Source organism: Lissotriton vulgaris, chromosome 5 (genome assembly GCF_964263255.1).
Source record: "Lissotriton vulgaris chromosome 5, aLisVul1.2, whole genome shotgun sequence".
In the NCBI taxonomy this organism is placed as follows: Eukaryota; Metazoa; Chordata; class Amphibia; order Caudata; family Salamandridae; genus Lissotriton; species Lissotriton vulgaris.
The window spans coordinates 105,821,542-105,841,785 of NC_141693.1; the positions used below are offsets into that span (position 1 = coordinate 105,821,542).

The 20,244-nt window shown below is 48.7% G+C and overlaps 1 protein-coding gene across 1 annotated transcript in view; it reads left to right on the plus strand.

Annotated features, from left to right (window-relative positions):
* The first annotated feature begins 493 nt into the window (after window positions 1-493).
* Window positions 494-20,244, plus strand: part of KCNT1 (potassium sodium-activated channel subfamily T member 1) — a 1,005,890-nt gene continuing 986,139 nt past the window's right edge. The window contains exon 1 of the mRNA XM_086920997.1: window positions 494-595. Within this exon, the coding sequence (XP_086777123.1) occupies window positions 561-595 (35 nt within the window). The 5' untranslated portion in view covers window positions 494-560. The remainder of the gene's footprint in view (window positions 596-20,244) is intronic.

Here is a 20,244-nt window from a genome sequence, read left to right on the forward strand (position 1 = left end):
AAGTGGAAATGGCTCATTGTTGGAACTGGGGGCCCGATTCACAGAACTAACTTAAGACAAAATCCTAAACTTACTACTTTTGGTATTCACAGAAGTTAGGATTTTGTTTTGAGTTTGTGTTAAGACAGACTTTAGACAGAGTTAAGACAAAATCCTAACTTAAGTCTGACTTAAGTCTGTCTTAAGACAAACTTAAGACAAAATCCTAACTTCTGTGAATACCAAAAGTAAGGATAAAGTTTAGGATTTTGTCTTAAGTTAGTTCTGTGAATCGGGCCCCACGGCGGCTGTGTCAAAAAGGGCCTGAACACCCCGCTTGGGTTGGCAGGGCAGAGCTCATTTGATTGACACTGACTCTTGTGCTCCGCTTGTGCGCTGTAGCTGTGTTGGCCACCCTCCCCGGGCTCCCCGGAGCATGTTTTCATGCCTCATCCTTCACACAATATCCATTTCATCATCTGCTCAAATCTCAGCAAGGTCTCCCAGCAGGAGTGCCCATCCATAGCTGGCCATCTGGGGCACAGGACAGACTCCTCGCCTGACTGGAGTGGGCTTCTGCGATGAAGGCCGTGGTGGCGCCATGGGACCGGCCAGGGTAAGCCGCGCATTATCTCCATGCAGCTTCCTCCAAGCGCTCTACTGAAGTTCTGTCGCCCGTGTCCGTGTTCTGTCCCACTGCGTTGCTTGGTGCTGATGCTCTCCCCACTCCTCAGCTGTTATGCCACCTCTGCCCTCCAGTGGAGGAGTGAACATAATGCCCCCCCGCCCCCACTGCAGAATGAGATGAGGACACCCCAAGTATTCCATATTTCAAAGATATTCATTGGCCTTGGGCTGAGTATGCACTCGCTTGAACCGATGGGGGCCCCTCGAGGGTTGGCGCCCCCCTGCGCCGAAGGGGCTGCAAGGCCTGAGTTATGCCTCTTTTTCCCCGTCCTTGCTGGCCTCCTCCTACAGAAGTCCCCTCCGCTCTCACCTGCACTGGGCACCGGATAGAGGAGCCCACTCATCCTCGCGGGTGCGCCAGAGGTGCCCCGCCATCAACCCATCCTCCCGGCAGCTGAGTGCCACTGACCTGCGGCGCTGATCATAGCCAGGGAGCCCTGTCAGCTTCCTGCTCTGCGTCCCACTGCCTTCAACACGTTGGCACATGTCATGCCGAGCTTTCAGCAGCTCTGAAGCCCCCCCGCACCCCTGCCTCTGCAGCTGTCCTGCACAGGACACCCCTCCTTCCTCAGAGCTGTGCCAAAGGCTGGCGCACAGCTCCGTCAATCCCCTGCGCAGCAGCCCGGTGCCACTGCACCTGCCGCTTTAACAACAGCTGTACTCCTGCTGCAGAACCCCATGCAATCATTGCACTGATGTGTCCACCGCCAAACCACAGCATCCAGTATAGGCAAAGAGTTCTTCCAAACAACAAACACTGTGAGGTTTCCTGTGCTTCGTACACTATATTTACATATTATTAGTTACACGCAGTTGTTTGTGGTGTGGTAATCTGCCTAAATACATCACAGGCAAACAAAATCCCTCTGACTTAATTTGAAGTCAAAAAATCTAAAGAAATAGGTTTCCCAACTGGTCATCAATCAATACACGCCGTTTTGTACTGAGCCTGGGGCCAGGGTGTTCTTTTCCTGTCAATACTTTACTTCTTCAACCATTTTTATCTTCATTTCATGCACCCTCAGCATCCTCTCTTCAGTGTACCTCATCATCTTAAAACGAATCTCGAACCTTGATTGTTTAACCCCTTGTCTCCAGCACGCAAGTGCCACCAAGTAAGTTTAATATGTAACAATACAATTGTTTTTGTTTAGTGTTGACTATTTCCAGTCAGACAGAAAATGACAGAAAATGTCAACAATTAGTCTCATGAAATGTTATACGCTGCTTGGTCTGTCATTTAACTCTTTCCGTGCTGATGACGGAACCGCTCTGTCATCAGCCGCGGTGGCGCTGTGCTGATGACGGAGCGGTTCCGTCATGGGCCGCTCGCCGAGCCTGCGCGGCGCGGATTCCTCCCCTCGGCTGGGCGTTCCATTGAACGGGCGGGGCCATGACGGAACCGCTCCGTCATAACCACAGCTCAACCGCGGCTGGTGACGGAGCGGTTCCATCACCAGCATGTGCGCGCCGCGAGGCCCCCGCCCCCTTAGCGCTGCAACGGAGTAGCCACCGCAGCGAAGGTGTTAAGTTCGTTTTTAGTTCCCACTGAAGGTGATAGAGGCAACAGTTACTATATATGCAATTTATTGAATCACTGGCCAGGGAGGCAAAGCCGGACTAAGTAGGGGCCCATGAGGGACGTCTCCCTAGGGCGGGGACAACCACAAGCCCGGGAAAGAGGGGGCACCAGATTGGGTGCCCCGGACAAGCTGCTAGCCGCCCAATTGGAGCACAAGCTGGGGGCTGGGGGTTCAAAGAGGGACTTTGCCGGGGAGCCTCTTCTGTATCTCTCTCCTTTTCCTCTAACCCAAACTTCTAGCATGCTTCCCGGAAATTTCTCCTGCACCGATTTGGTTTATATCCTCAAACGTTTGCTACCAATGCCACTTTCCCTGAAGTGGTCATTGGGGAAAAATTCCTGTCTTTCATTAAAACTTAATTAACTAAACCATGTATGTGCCTTGCCCAGAACACAATATTCCTTTGACGACAGACAAATTAGTATTACCTCTCACAGCGGCCCACGCGCCCAACCATCATGAAAGTTTCTTCACGACCATTGCCTCATTCTCAATGACAAGAATATGGATTCCTGATTGCGGGTCTACCTCACCTCAGTTGCATAGACAGTAAAACCAGAATAAAAGTCAAAAATGTTTCTGCTGTGTTGATACACGCTCTAAACCACCAGGAGCAGCCTGGGCAGGTAAGAGCGGTGAGGCGTAGTGGGGGGGGGGGATGACTCGACAGACGTGGGAACATTAAAAATATTTTAATCTCCCCTCGACGACGAGGGAAAATTACAAATAGTTAATTTTCCCTAGTCGTAGTCTGTCGAGTTCCTCCCGCCCCACCTCTCTTACCTGCACGGGCCGCTCCTGTAAACTAATTGAGTATACTGGAGTCACAACTGTTCAATTGCAGTTCAGAATCATCTGAGCAGAGAGTCATCAAAATATTTTTGAGAGGTCGTCTCACCCTTGATATGCCTTGATATGTTACGGGTTAAACGACCTCTCAAAAATATTTTGATGACCCTCTGCTCAGGTGAGTCTGACCTGCAAGTGAACAGTTGTGGCTCCTGTATCCTCAAGTAGTTTAGTGTGTGTATTTATGGAGAGGAGGACATCCTTTAGGATCTACCTCCATTTCTCTATTACAGGGATAGATAGAGGAGGTCTGATGTGTTGATGCCTTATCCAGTCTTCTGGTCACTGCTCCTCCCATTAGTGTCCACTTCAGTGCGAGCCAAACCCCACACCCCAGAGGGAGCTTTTCTGTAAATCACACCCTATGGCTTAGTCGCCCCTCTGATGGCAAATGCTACGTGCCTATAGAAATCTCAGCCCAGGGCCACCACACTACATGCAAATTTCAGGTGACCCAGCACTTGCTCACATTTCTGTAGTTTCCACTTCTTTTTGGCTATCTTCTCAATCACCAGCGCCCTCAATGTCTCCCTTCTGTCCTCTGATAGTCCTGATACAAGGGCAACCAATTCAAATCTCATGCCCTGAAATGTTAGTCGTCACTGGTCCCTCTGTCTTACTACGGCTAACAGCGCACCAATGTCCTCGGCCAGCCTTCTAGGATGTTCATTAACTGTCTGCATTCTTCATTATTCCTCTTCTTCCCAATAGAGAGTCCAGCACTTGCTCAGAAACCACCCAGCACCACCTATACGACGACCACCACCCACCCCACCCACACCAGCAACAACACAACCCATTCCAAGAATGTGTTCAATGTCTACAAAAACTGTAAATGCTAGAGAACACACAGTAGGAATGGCTTTCTCTACAAATATCTGTCCTTCGAATTGATTCCCATACAGTGGAAAGTCATTTGGGTGCACCAATAATAACTAGAAGGCCGACCGAACATTAGACTCTCCCATCTCTGCATCCACACTTCTCTGCACCATAGCAGTTGTCTCATCAATGCTTGAATACGCCATGGAGCATTCTCCATAGTCCCTGTAGTCATTCACTAACCCCACCTCTGGCCAGAACAAGTGGTGAATCAGTGGAATCCTACTCCGGCACAAAGTCCAAATGCAATATTAAAAGATCTGGGAGCAGACTGTCCCAAAATGGGATCACCATTCTACTCACCTGCATTCCTTTAGTCAATTTTGGCTTTATAATGTCTGGCAAGTTTTTTTAATGATCCCAAATGCTCTTTCCAGAGGCTAGGCATGTTCTGATATAAGGTGTCTTAAATCCTCACTGAAAACCATTTGTCAATTTACTTGCCACTGCTCTGTCCAAGCATTCTTCCAACCCTGCAACCATGACCTTCCGCTCACCTGGAATACTGTCCTTTGCCTCTAGTGTTTCCGCTGGCACCTTGCCTCCGGAAACAGTGAACCAATGAGTGCTCCCATTGTATTTGGAGCATTCATACAGAATTGTGCATAGTGATCTGTAACAGGCCACTTTATTGAAGTTCCAACATGTCCCATTCGCTTCACTATAATGCTGGCTCCCCACCACCCCATGAGTGGGTTCCCTTAAAGGGCATATGCTGCAGGGAGGATCTGCTCACATTGTGCACAGTCCACACTGGCATGGCTGGATTTGCCAGCTTTAGCCACAGTTTATTGTCAATATCACCACCATGCTTCTTGTCCTTGTCATATCCCAAACAAGTTAACCTTTCAAAGCTAAAGGGTGCCATCCTTACCATGACTAAATATTTGGACAGCCCTATGCTGCACTCTTGGTGTGTTTTGGAGTAAAGGGTGGTATATATAGTAAATGCTGCAGTCTGTTTGTGGACACCCTTTACCAGCTCCCTCTCTCTTTCACATTGGATCCCTCTTTGTATTTGGTCTCCAAATGTAACACCTTATACAGGTTTTCATACTTGCTAGCCCAGATCTTCTCTTTCATGCTCGTCACTAAGTGGCACCCCAGTGGGGCTGCAATATCCATGTACGACAACATTATCCTTTCATGGCACCCCTCTGTCCCTCACACCCTGACACCTCCTACCCCTTCTCTATACATGTCACCTGCAGGTCTGGACAAAGTTTCGTTATACCAGAGAAATGTTACTAATTTTGGTAATCTCGCATTACTGTTTTGATGCAAAACAATTGTGCGAAATATGCCTGTTCACTTAAGTAGGAGTAATTTGTCCCAAAATCCTACTGAAGGGACAATGTATTTAGTGAGCCCGGGAGGCTGTTGCCATTTCTGTGCTGTTGAATTTAGAATATTTTCCTACCATAAAATGCATCTTAGGATCCTCACCTTATCCATGTCCAGTCACATTTGCTGTGCTAGACCTACAAATGATTCCTTTCTCCCCCTATCCCCAGTCTCTTTCCATGTCCTCAGCCATTTACTGGAGAGAGGAGTCCTACAGTATGCAATTTGCAATTTGTATATATATAACTCTAACCACTAGTATATGTAGTAGACCTGTGTACTTACTACCATTCCTATGTGATTTTAGAGTTTATCTGTTTTGTATCTCTTCCTTGAGTGACTTTACAACTTGTACATTTGCAATTTTTTCTGTTTGTATCTCTTATGTAACTCCTGTAATCCAACATTCTTATGTAATGCAACTAGTTCTTTTGAAAAGCTCCCTGACTCCTTCGGGTAATGTTCGTGCTATATAAAATCGCATTAAATAAATAAAGTTCTACAATATCCTGATCGTCCGCTGCCACTGAGCCCCTCTGCTGGACCTGTTGGCCCCCTTCCCTTGGTACTGAACATGTCTGCTGTAATTCCAGTTCACCCTGCATGCTGACATCTTCTCCCATGCCTTACCTATCCCCTCATACACCATCTCCTCAAGGTGCTTCCTCTATCCTCATGACCTGCTGCCATCACAGGTCTTCCTGAGGTAAGGGGTGTCCTGTCCCCCGTTCCTCAGTACGGTCAGCATTCTGTGCCACACCTCTGTCCTCTCCACACTGGATGTGGAGCCCATGAAAACTTGGATTTTTTAGTTAAACTAGGTGCACCCCCATGGACATGATGTAGGGCTCACCAGGGTCACAGCTGCGACCCCTGGCTTTTCCTTTGTGACCCCTAGGACTGCCTTTGGAACCCCTGACCTCAGAGGCTGCAAAGGCAGTGCCAAGGGCAGAATTTCAGCATTGTTCTGAGGAGCACTGTTTACTTCCTGCAGCAACTGCTGGGAGCCAGGAGAATAGCCTTTCTTATATTAAATAAATACATTCAGAAGTGCAAAGCACACTCACAATGAAGTAAACAATGAAACAAGTAAAACAAACTATTTTTAAACAACGTATTGCCATGCTTTAGTACTGTAAATATATGAACAGTGATACAGCCACACCTCCCCCTGCTTTCGCACACGCACGGGCACACACACACCCAGAGACACACACATACACACATACGCGCACGCATACACACGGGCGCACACATACAGAGACACACACCACCACCCCCGCCGCCGCACACACACACACACGAGCGCACAGAGACACCACTCTTCCCCGCCGCCACCGGCCATCTTGGAAAAGTTGGATTTTAGAGGAACTTATTGCTTCCAGCGCACTGTGTCTTCTGTAAAGCAATAGTACAACTTTCAGAAAATAACATGAATCCGTGAACCTGAGCAGAGTCAGATTTCAATGCACACTCAGTCTGTCAGTTACCAAGGTAAGATCGTACCAAGAATTTTACCTTCCTCCAAAGAATACAAAACGACACGTTTTGTAGATGTGACTTTAAATGTTATTACACCGTTTGCAGATGACAACAATATAAAACAGGCGTTTGCATGAATTTAATATGGCCAATAGTTGACAAATACCTTTCTATCTTTTGGCCGCTCTATTCAGTCCCTTAACTTATTGGAGCCTGTCGCTCTAGCCGCTCTATCCCTGCGTCGTATCACGCTAGTCCAACTTCCATGCCAGTTACACAAGCTGTTCCTGAATATAAGTTACCCGGTGGAGGAAGGAGGTACGGGAGCTCAATTTTAGAGCGCAAAACAGCGCTCCACCGCCGCTCAGTCGTGACATGGCGGCCAGCACCAGGGTCGGATTGGGATCACAATTTGGCCCGGGCACTGACGAAAAAGTGGCCCACATTAAGGGGGCGTGGCCTACATTTAAGGGGCGTGGCCTACATTTAAGGGGCGTGGTCTATATTTAAGGGGCGTGGCCCACATTCGAGGGGCATGCCCTTTCATGAAACACCATTTGGTTACTCTTTGAGGTCAAATTTGTAGACAAATATTTAGTAAATTAAGCCTTTTAAAGCTTACAGAGCAAGTAACATTGGTAAAGACTAGGAGCACTGCAGTTCAGATAACTGAATACTTACTTGCAGTCTTAACGCCCTGCACAATGTCGTTGGATACTCTTTCCTAACCAGCTATGTCCTAGACTCTAATCATCACATAAACCAGAAATCTAGTACAAAGTCAAGGAGAAAGGGTAAGACTGGAATCTCTGGGAATAGAACATGTAATAACAAAAGTAAGAATTCACAAACGAGGAAAAGGCAGTCTGGGGTGTAAAGAATGCTGAAAAAATTTATCTGTACAATCTAGTCATACATTTATTTCACAGTCAGCAGGTGATGTCTATATACAAAAAACACAGTTTTATTCATATCTGTTGCTGCCTTAAAGTCTGGGCCATGGGGAGACTGAGGATTACTCAATCAAAAGATCCTGCAGCAATGCACTTTTTTTTGCAACAAAGTCAATAATGTCATCAGTTTTCAACTGAGACAGCACATTCCATTCAACTGACATGAGCATAAAGGCTTCAAGGTTTTCCTGACCAATTTGGTTTCTTAGGCGGGTTTTGATGCACTTCAGTTTGGAAAAACTTCTCTCACAGGCTACTTGTGTACAGGATAAGGTCAAGACATATTTGTATGCCAAATACAAATGCCGATAGGCACTGCTGAAAAGAAGGTATTTTTTCAAGATAGAGTAACAACAGACAGCACAGTCACGGCAAGTATTGCACTTTGTTGGCCCAGCCTCAGGTTTTTTGTCAAATTCTTCTACTTGAAGTGGTTTGTCTTCATTAATCTGGTCTTCTCTGTCGTACTCTTCAGGTAGTGTCCTTTTTAAATTTGACCATTTAGCAGCAAAATCCTGAAGTTCTTCCTGCAAAGTCTGCACATTTATTGAGCTATCTATGTTTTGCAACAAGGAGCAAAGTCTCACAAGGGCATTACCTGGGAGAGTCTGATTGAAGTTCTTTGGGTCTAGGCATGCTATATCTGCTGCCAAAGTGAAGTGTGTCTTGAAACGAGTGGTCAGACTTTGAATAACTTGGTCCATTACTGTATTATGCACCCCAATACGAAATCGATCTTTAGCTAGGGTTATAGGCTCATCCTTTGTGCTCATCCCAGGCATCTTTTTAAAGGACAATCTCCCTTCTGGAAGTGTTGTTTGTACTTCTTGGTCACAGTTCCTTTCTGCTAAACCTTTGTTGGCCCACTCTGAAAATGTTGTGGCAGCAGAGTACACAGCATCAAAATTGCGGGAATCTGTGGCAAGGAGTTTTACAGTGTCTGACACCATTCTCTGTGCTTGCAGGATATCCATTCCACTTGTTTGGAGATACTTAGACAGTGGTGTGGTTGAAGCAAAAATGCGAAGATACAATTGGGCTGTTAGGACTGTTTGAAATTTACATAGTCCCTCAGCAAATTGTAAGGCTTGGCACCGTACATTTGGAATAAATCTAAGATTGTCAGATGAAATCTTATGAAGGACTTTGACCAAATCAATAAACATAGCATTGGCAGGGTTATTGAAAGAGCCAAAAACGTTCTTGAGAGCAGCATCTTTTGCCCACCATCTTGTTTCTCCAATGATCTGGACTGTCCGGCTATCCTTTGCCAGCTCACGCCACACATCCATCCGCTTATATGACTCCCGGAGAAAGACTGCACAAGAGTGTAGCAGTCCAAAGAGAGAGGTGGACGCTGTAGATGCTTGGGTCACCTCAATAAGGACAAGGTTTAACACATGTGCATAACACCAGACGTGTATGTGATTTGGAGATTCTTTGCTTAGCCAAGTACTGAGTCCATTGTACTGGCCTTGCATGTTGGAAGCACCATCAGTCGAATTTCCAATGCACTTAGCTATGTCAAGACCATTTTGTTGAATTGCAGTTTGTACCAACTCGAACAATCCTTTTCCAGTTGACAAAGTGCAATTTCTGACTGCTATTAGGCGTTCATGTACAGTGTCTGTGACATATCGGATGATAATGGAACACTGGTCAGTAATACTTATATCTTGAGTTGAGTCTATCTGGATTGAGTACATACCTGCATCGTTTATTTCTTTAGCAATGTGTCTTTTTATCAGTTTGGAAATTGTTTCTATTACATAACCAATTGTGGTCTTTGACATGAATGTCACAGATGCACCACGACCACCTTTCTGTTTTGCTTTGGAAGTGAGAGACTCAATGTGTTGTTTAAGAGGTTGGTCATATTTTGACAGCAGAAGGATGAGCTCCAGAAAGTTCCCATGATCCATTAAATCATTATCCAACTCAGACACAGACTCTGATTTCCCCCGATAGCTAAGCCCCCTTTTACCGATCAGTTTAATAACTTCAACCACACGCTCCAATATTTCTCTCCTCTTTCTGACTTGTACTGCACGAGTTGTCTGCCGAGAGAAGAGGAGAGTGGTTATGTCAACTCCAGAAATTGTCATCATATACGAATCAGTGCATCTTTTGTGGAATTGGGATGCCTCATGCTCTGTAATGCGCATGTACACGTGCCTAAAGTTTTTCACCCCTCGAATAAAAGGCCCACTTTCTTCACATTTGCTAAATGCCAAGCAAACTGTGCAAAAGAAAGCTTTTTGGATTTTTGAAAAGCTTAACCAGTGTCGCGTACTCCCATCTTTCCTCATGAATGCCAACTGCCCATTGAACTGTTGACTTTTGGAAGACTGGATTGGGTGATAGTGAAAGAATGCAGAAAGCTGGTCATGCGTTGGCCGTTGAAAGTAAAGGTCAACTAACTGTGTCTGGTCCTTTCCTTGAGTATCCGTCTTATCTTGGATCCCAGAGCAGTGAGACAGAAACCTATAGGCCTGCTGTTTTCACACTCATGCAGGCAGTGAGTAAGGGGTGTGTCCATATGAAGGTGAGGCAGGAGCTGGGGAGGGAAAGGAAGGCCATAAACATCAGCCAACAAGATCCCCCATTGAGGAGGGAGTCACTGGAAATTATGAATACTATGAAATGTTATCTTAGGGCAAGCTTAGACTCTCCCAGAATAACAAAAAGAACATAGAAGTAGAATGGTGCACTCAGCAAGAGGTGCCGAATGACTTAGGGGTCAGAGCGCAGCCTCCACAGCATAAGACAACCAGACAGTGAAGCACTAAGGGGAATGAAATGGAAATTTTGTATCGGAAAAGCTGTGTTAAAAATATGGACATGTTTTTATAAAGTGTCCTCTTTAATTATCATGGTCCCTTTGCAGAATCATAAAGCATGAACAAATGGTTATTTTTTATAATTTTCTTACCATTTGACAGTTTTATGTAGTGTAAATTCAGCCCAAGACAAAGGCTATTTGAGTTCTATTCATGAGTACCAATTACAGTACACATGATCTGATTTTTTATTTAAGGGCCTGGGCGAGGAAGTGATCTGCCCAGAATCACAGGCTGTCGAGCAGACCCTGGGATTCAAACTTGAATCCCCATCTCTGCAACTCTGGCGTTAGGCCACCTATGCCTATGCAAAGATAAGGAATGAAAGTGGGAGGATACTGTTCTTGCGCAGGACACAGGCCCAAGGTGACAATGGCCTACATGCTGAGCAACTAAAAAAACAGCAAGGCCCCTTTCTGTCACAAAATTATTCAAGAACTTCAGTGCAGGAGTACCTGAAAAGAAGGGAAGCCCCTGCTATTACTAACCTACTTAGCTCAAGAGCACATGAACAGCAGTATGGCCCCTGCAATTAGTAAATTAATCAACCCTCCCCAGCCCTCCAGGCCCCAGGGCAATGTCTTGGCAGGGGAGCACAATGGTAGACAGGGGAAGGCTGAGGTGAAGATGGTGGGAGTTCAAAACATCACCTAGCCCCCACAGCCAGACCCATTCTTCCTCGCCCACTGTGCCCTGAATCTGAGGGGCTGTGGGCGAGGTGTTAAGATTAACACCGTTTCTCGGCTGCGTGGGCCCCAGGGGGCCCGAGGTGGAAATGGCTCAAGGCCTGAGCAACACCTGGCCCCCAGGGAGGCCGATTTTCGCAGACAATCACCGCTCCCCAGCCCACCCTTGGCGTGATTGCTTTTCAGGGGCAGGGGGTGAAGTGAGGCCACAGCTAATAATCACTGCATGGCACACAGTGAAGCGCTTTCATTTCTGTCTCTGTTTCCGTGCGCTCTGTGGGCCGTTTTTTTTTCTCCCCTTCCCAAGTTCACAGAGAGCAGATAGCAGAGAGCACTCTCTGTGAACTGAAAAAGGGGAGAAAAAAAACGGCCCACAGAGGGCACTGAGACAACGGCCCTTCGGCCGTTTCCCGAATGCCCGCCTTGCCAATCCGACCCTGGCCAGCACCAGCTACGGGGCCGTTCTTTGGCCGAGAACGCGCACGTCAATGTCACCAGCCCCAGCGCCATACACAGACGCATGCGTGGTGGCGACTCGCGGATAGTCGTGTTTGTTGCACTGCGCATGCGCTAGATTTGTTCGGGTGAGATCGCGGAATATTAGTGTTTTAATGCCTGTGCAAGCGCGACAGTGGCAATCTGTCTAGAGTTCAAACCAAATGGATTAGTAGTCTTTCAAAAGACCTGCCAACTTTGAACAAAAAACATCTTAGTTCATTTTTTAAAATCTTTTGTGGGCCAGGGTTCAGTTGGAGAGCGCGTAGGAAGTGAGCCGAGGGTGGGTTTATTATGGGCAGGTTTCTGCAACACCAAGATAACCTCGTCTTTTACACACCCGGTGCTTGTTTACATGATCGTATTAGTGTATGGTACAATAATTGTCATCTTGGATCGCCGCTAATGAAGTTGCTTGCATTTCTTTTTAGGTCGAGCCTAGACATGTCGCCAAACCTGTAGTATTTAGTAAAATGAGGTAGCTCCCTTTCTGCTTACTATTTGGTCAGGGCAGTGTCGGCCTTCTATGATTTATTTTTATTTTATGCGTTTTTATGTAGCGCGGACTCTACCCGAAGGTATCTGGGCGCTTCACAATAGGAACAGTAATGATACATGAGGAGAAAATTACAAGTGAACAAATTACAAAAGCAAACGTTAAGTTACATGAGGCAAACGTGACAATTGTGACCAAACAAAATACAAGCGTTAGCAAACGGTACATTACAGGAGTAAAACAAGCTTGAGCTATTGGCATTGTAAATGACAATGCCTTTTATTTATGTTTTAAAAACGTAAATAAAAGGTATTGTCATTTACAATGCCACTAGCTCAAACTCGTGTAAATGCGAGACCTATTGCATTGCAAATGCTTGTTGGAATTCCTAAAAGCTGATTGGGATCAGCATGGACAGCTGAGATTGGCACATGTTTGACTGAAGATTGTGGCAGAAAACTCCACACCATCGGAATGGATTCCTTTTTATAAATGCACTTTTATGCTTTCTTCCAAGCACTGAAATGGATTTATGCCAGCACTGTGCTGGAATAAAAATATGAACCTTTCCAGACTGACAGAGGGTGTGGTAAGAGATTGTGAATGCATATAAACATTCTGGCTTACGGGTGTTCACAAACTTTAACCCCACCCCTGCTCATGACGGAACCACGCCGTCATGAGCCACGGGCAGCGTGTGCTCTTGACGGCGTGGTTCAGTTATGCTGCGGCACTGTGCGGGCGAATTAGTGAATAGGTGGAGTCGTGACGGAACCACGCCATCATGAGTACAGCTCGCCCGTGGCTCATGACGGTGTGGTTCCATCACGAGCATGGGAGCGCAGCGCTACCTCCCCTCCCCCCCCAGCGCCGCGGTGGAATTACCGCCGCGGCCAAGGGGTTAAACAACCAGGACTCAGTGGCATAGTGAAACATGAGGGGCCCCCTGCAAAGTACATGGATGGGTCCCCCACGCTCTGGTCCCAGTCAGGAGCTCTCAGTGCACAGTCCCGCCTCCCATGCAAAATGCCAGAGGGGTCTTCCCCTGGAGGTCGGGCCCCCGTGCAGTGAGGGATGTGGGGGCTAATGTTACACCACTGCCAGGACTGCCCTCAGTCCCAACCTGCAGAGATCTCCGCACTCATTCAGGAAATATCCACTCCCGTAAAAGTGCTCACGTCTCCCAGTGATACCTTTGTGAGTTCCTAGCAGGTATCAGCGAGTTAATTCACTTGTAAACCTACGTTTATAATTGAATTTATCTTTGTGAATAAGCTGTCATCAATATCAATTAATTTAGATGACCATAACTTTTATTGATTTTTTAAATAACATTTTGCCTGTCCCTGTGATTTATCAATATATTTCTTAATCAGGAATACACTAGTGGAATCATTATAATATGACATTTTTAAATATAAATAATTTAGGTCTTTAATGTTGTTCTGTGTATTATGGCTTAATTCTCTTTTTCAAACAAACACACAATTTTTCATGTAAGACACATTTTTTTGTATAATTCTCCCTTGGCATAATGTGCCAGCACCCTAGTCAAACAAGCATTTGCAATGCCATAGGTCTCACATTCACACGAGTTTGAGCTATTGGCATTGTAAATGACAATGCCTTTTATTTATGTTTAAGGTTTTAAAAAATAAATAAAAGGCACTGTCATTAACAATACTAATAGTTTAAACTCTCGCAAATGCAAGATCTTTTGCATTGCAATAAAGGGCCTTCTCGACCGCTTGTTAGATTGTAAATATCAGAGGAAGAGACCGGTCTGCGACTTCTTCAAAGTAGTGATCAATAGTGCAGTGAGGAAGAAGTGTAAGTGTTGTAAATTACACAGACACAAAGTGTGCAGTGAGAGTTACATATGATTCGAACTATAAACAATAACAAAGTGTTACAACACCTTTTGCTCTGCGATTACACTGTTGCAGCTCACGAGGAAGAGTGGGGGTGGGGCTATTTCCTGCCCTCTCTGAGACTTGAGTGTGCAGTGTGGCATTGCGCAATGCCATTGCTATCTTTGGCCTAATAAAAAATACTCCAGCTGTAGTAGGCCCTGGCTTCACCTCCTGATGATGCAGAGCGGGCTGGGCATTATGGCAGGCAAGGTGGGAGGGAGGATAGTCTCAGCTTCAGGTCCGGGCTAGTACAGTTCCCCTGCTACTACTAGTGAGCAAGAGGCGCTGAGGTGGTGGTGATATTGGTGGTGGTGGTACTGGTATTGGTGGTGGTACTGGTATTGGTAGTGGTGGTATTGATGGTGTTATTGGTGTTGATGGTGGTATTGGTTGTGGTATTAGTGGTGATGGTGGTATTGGTGGCGGTGGTATTGGTGGTATTAGTATTGGTGGTGGTGGTGTAAATTAAACAGGCTTTTGAAAACAACCCGTCAGAGGCTTTAGTATAGATGACATGTAACACTGATGTGCTGTTGTGAGCTTCAGGCCATTAGCACAGGATTATGTGCTACTTGAAATTCACATGACATAATTTGCTAATCACTTCTAAATCCATTTTACTTTGGGGGTTAAAGCAGACACAAGATAATGCCAGGTTAAAATGATTGAAGCAGGCGCCAGTGTTACAGGACAACCGTGCTGCCTAAAAAAGCACAAGTGGTTTCAGCTGAAGCAGCGCATGTCCAGGAGAATGTATTATTGGGAAATTAATTATGATTATTGCAAGATTTGTGATGAATTTACTTCTTTTTTCTGTAGAATGCTTATATGGATATATTCCTATATACCGACTAAAGCTTGTTTTGATTTGATTTGACTTCATCCTCATAGGGCCCGATTCACAGAACTAACTTAAGACAAAAACCTAAACTTACTACCATTTCGGTATTCACCGAAGGCACTTACTCATTTTGGTATTCACAGAAGGCACTTACTCATTTTAGTGTTTACTGAAGGCACTTACTCATCAATGAGTAAGTGCCTTTTTGTGACACTTACTCATATTGGTATTCACAGAAGGCACTTACTAATTTTGGTATTCACAGAAGGCACTTACTCATCAATGAGTAAGTGCCTTCTGTGAATACCTAAATGAGTAAGTGCCTTCTGTGAATACCAAAATGCTAGTAAGTGTAGGATTTTGTCTTAAGTTAGTTCTGTGAATGGGGGGGCGTGGCTTGGACGCCGATCGGGATGGCGGCGTGAGCTCGCAGCTCCGCGCGGAATCCCACTAATTCTCCTGATTCCTGCACCCTGGGCGACCCGTGGTCGACACTCCTGCCCTCCGAAGTGTGGGGAGACCACTGGGCGTTGGTAGGAAGTTGCTGGGGGACCGCTGGCCTCGAGGAGACCCAGATGTACGACGACCGAGGTGTCGCCGAGAGTGAGAAGAAAATGGCGGCGGAGCGGACCGACGGCTCCGGACATCGACATTGAGCAGCCTTGGCGCCGAATGGTGGGGGGCTCTGCAGCCGTGAGATCGATGCTGTGGGGACTGTGGCGACAGTCCTGAAGATCGGGGGACAGGGAACCCGGCACCGCTCGGACTTCGGGGACAATTGCTGGCCGCTATCCCTTCTCCATCCCCTCCTCCTCCGGACTCCTGAGGGGGCAGGTCGGACGGTGCTAACCCACTTGGCCCCTGGAGCCGCGGGCATCGGCGGTGGCACTTGATCCTGCTCAATATTGGGAAGTTTGCGCCGTCCCACGAGTGCCGGGACTGGACGGGTTGCTTGGCCTGTGACGCAGTACCCTAAGATGGCGGCTACGGGAGGGCCGGTGGCCGTGGAGCGCGGACAGGGGGACCTGGCGGCGCTGTCCCAGGTGGGCGAGAACCCCCCGCCGGTGTTGGACCAGGAGCAGCGACTGAACCGGCGCTTGGATGCCATACTGGACGCAATTACCTCGACCAAGGAGGCATTGCAGCAGGACATTGCGCAAGTAGCCACGGGGCTGGGGCTATTGCGAGCGGACCATGCGAAGCTGGCGGATAAGGTCAAGGACCATGATCAGCTGCTATTGGACCTGAAACCGTCGGTGGTGACCGCGGAGCATAAGATCACGGACATCCTGGCCCGGTTGGATTCGCTGGAACGACGTGCGGAGGATGCCGAAGGCCGCAATAGGAGGAATAACGTGCAGGTCGTAGGCCTGCCGGAACGAATTGAGGGGGAGGATGCGGTGGCCTACATGGAGGACTGGTTTCGAACTGTGGTGGCACCGGAGGGGCTTACTCCTTTCTTTACCCTGGAACGAGCCCACAGGGTGCCAGCTCGCCCGCCAGGGCTTGGTCGCCCCCCCCCGACCGATGGTGGTGCGGCTCCTCCATTATAAGGACCGGGACCTCCTCATCCAGAGGGCTCGGACATCGGGCCCGTTTGAGGTGGAGAACAGCAGGGTTACAATCTTCCCGGACTACACCCAGGCGGTCCAAAAAAATAGAGCGTCGTTTCTGGCGGTGAAGAAGGAGCTGCGAGAGGAGGGCATTCAGTACTCCTTGCTCTTCCCGGCCAAGCTGCGGGTCATTCTGGATGAGACCACGCACTTCTTTCAGACTCCGGACGAAGCATGGCAGTGGCTGGAGTCGTACAGAGCGGGGACGGATAGGTCTCACAAAAGTAGGCGAGATCGGCCTAAACCACCTCAGATCAGACAATCGCAACGCATCCGGTCCCGCAATAGGCGCCAGCGGGAGAAACGGGAGGCCCAAATGGCTGCGGACAAGAGAGAAGCGCTCGCAGCGATGGCGGCCATCACGAGGTCGCAGCAGGAAAGTGAACTGGTGGAGACGGACTCTGGCGGCGAAGGCAGCAGGACAGGAGAGGACCTTTCGGAAGCGGAGAGCTCGAAGGGGCCGGTGGTGACCCCTCAGACTTCTGATGGGATATTTCACGGTTGAGGCTGTATTGGGACTTGGACGAGATCTGATGGTAGGGTGGTATCCTGTTGGCGATGGGTGGGTTGCCGGGTAGGGTGCCGCGTTGGCAGGACGGGATGGGGAGCGCGGGGCGTGGGCTCCGCTAGCTGGGGTCGGCGATAACTCACCCCCCCAGGGCCCTTACGGCCTTCTGTGGTGGCGACCACAGGTTAGGAGAATGTGTGGTTGGTTTGAGGTTTGGATCGGGGCTGACACTGGGTTTGTAGGCTCTGTCCTGGGGAGTGGGGTTTGGGGTGTTTTTCTTTTCAGAGTTTGTTTCGGGGGGGGCAACTGCTTTGGTGGGGATGTGAACTGGCACTGTTTGACCTGGACTGTTCTCTGCTGGTATGGGGACGTTACCTAGCTTAAAATGCCTAACGTGGAATGTTCGGGGGCTACGAACCATGGTCAAGCGCCACAAGGTGCACGCGTATCTGGTGCGAAGGGGGGTCCAGATTGCTATGCTACAGGAGACCCATCTGACAAAAAAGGAATGTGCTGCGTTGCAAAAAAGATGGCGGGCCAGGTGTTCGGCACCACTTACTCAGCATATGCCAGGGGGGTATTGATATGGGTGAGAGCGGGGATACCGTTTCAGGTGCTGAACCAAGTGGTGGATCCTGAGGGCAGGTTTGTGGCGGTGGAGGGACGGTTGTATGGTAGGAATGTGGTTCTCTGTTGTGTGTATGCGCCAAATACTGAGCAGGCCGAATTCTTCGATGGCCTTTCCGGGTCCTTGGCCTCTTTCCTAGCGGGCCCGGTGTTACTGGGGGGGATTTTAACTCGATTACGGATGTGGTCTTGGACAGGTCTCACCCTCCCCTTGTTGATTCCCCGGTACGCAAGTTAGCCATGCACAGGAAGGATTGGCAGGACAGGTGGGGGTTGCTGGATGTGTGGCGGGAACAGCACAGGGACACCAGGGACTATTCCTTTTACTCAGCTCTCCATGCACTACACGTGAGGATTGATTCAGTGCTCTGTGGCGGGTCACTGGCCCCATTGATCTCACACACGGAATACTTGGCTAGAACCATATCGGATCATAATCCCCTACTGGTACATGTCCAGTGGCAACGGGAGCGCTCGGCGATTCCAACATGGCGGCTCCGGCCAGACACGTTGGAGGACTCAGTGTTTAGTGAAGCTGTCCAACAGGGCATCGATAATTATTTCAGTGAGAACGAGGGTACTGCCACGAGTAGGTCCACTGAATGGGATGCGATGAAAGTGGTGGTGAGAGGGGTATGCCTGGGTCGGTTTTCGAATGCTCGTACGACTGTGTTGAATGCACTTGCGAAAGCGGAAGAGAATCTGAGAGATCTGGAGCGGCGCAGGCCGGCCAGACCGGACTTGCAGGGCCGGTTGCTGGAAGCGAAGGAGGTGGTCGCTACCGAAACGGAACGGTTGAGGTGCTACGACTATAGGCAATACGCCATCAGAGCGCATGCTGAACGGGATAAGGTGGGCACGCTCCTGGCCAGACTTGCTAACCCTGAAATTAGGGGCTGCCCGGTCCTTAGCATCAACAACGCACTGGGGGAGACGGTATATTCTCAGGCAGCGGTGTTGGAGTGCTTTCGTGTGTACTATGAGGAATTGTACCAGAGTCAGTTGGGAGTGGAGGCCCAGGAAATTGCGGAGTACCTAGAGGCGAGGCAGCTTCCGGTCCTTGACGAGGAGGACGCGAAAGAGTTGGGCGGGCCGATCACGCTTACTGAAATAAGGGCGGCCATTAAAAATATGGCTCGGAATAAAACACCCGGGGTGGACGGGTTACCAATAGAGTTCTACCAGCAGTTTGTAGATAGCTTGGCACCCAGACTGCTGGTGGTGTACACGGAGGCTTATGAGTCAGGGGGTTTGCCTGGATCCATGAGGGAAGCTTTGATTGTGCCGCTCCTAAAACCCGGCAGGGCTGCAACGGATGTGAGGTCCTATCGCCCGTTGTCCATGTTAACGGTGGACTATAAAATCCTGAGCCGGGTTCTGGCCACCAGGCTGGCTCCACACATGACTGGCCTGGTGCACAGGGATCAGGCGGGGTTTATCCCCACGAGGAGCACGGCGTTGAATATCCGTCGACTGGTTGGGATAATGGACGCTGTCCTGGATGAGGATGGGACCCAAGCGGTCCTATCAGTGGACATTGAGAAGGCATTCGATAGTTTGGAGTGGGTCTTTCTGGATGGAGTGTTGGAGAGGTTTGGCATAGGTGAAGGGTTCCGCCGGTGGACGAAGATTCTGTATTCCTCGGCGACGGCACGAGTACGTTTGGGTGGCTTGGTGTCTGCGGCTTACCCGGTGGGTAGGGGCACGAGACAGGGGTGCTCCCTTTCCCCCCTCCTTTTCGCCCTGGCGATGGAACCCTTGGCGGTCCATGCTAGATCGGGAGACAGATATGCGGGGATAGACAGCGGCAGGCGGCTACATCACATCTCGCTGTATGCGGATGACCTGTTGCTGTATTTAGACGATACGGAGAGGGCCTTGGAAGGAGCGATGGACCTGTTGTCGGAGTTTGGCCAGTTGTCGGGCCTTAAGGTAAATTGGGCGAAGACCTGTGTGTTCCCGCTGAGAGCGGAGTCGCCCTGCCCTGCTCGTGACATAGGGGTGGTCTGGGAGCCATCTTGCTTCACCTATTTGGGAGTCTGTATCTACCACGTGACCGCGGACCTATTGGAAGGCAATATAGGAAGGTGCATACGGGCGCTGAGGGGCAGTATGTCCTTTTGGTCGACCCTCCCGCTGACGGTACTGGGTAGGATTGCTCTCTTGAAAATTGTGGCGCTCCCCCGACTCCTGTACTACTTCCGGATGCTACCCATTTGGATTCCTCAGAGGATCTTTAGGGACCTGAGGACGATGATTATTGGTTTCCTGTGGGGACATGGCCGCCGTAGAGTGGCTCTGAGCACGTTGCTACGCTCCAAGATTGAGGGGGGAATGGCTGTTCCCGATTTTGAACTGTATAACTTGGCGGCGCAACTCCAGGTTCTCACGCAGCATGTGGCCCGGGTGTTTAGGGGACCGGAGTGTGATCGAGAGTTGGGGATACAGCGCCATGTGCTGTCTTAT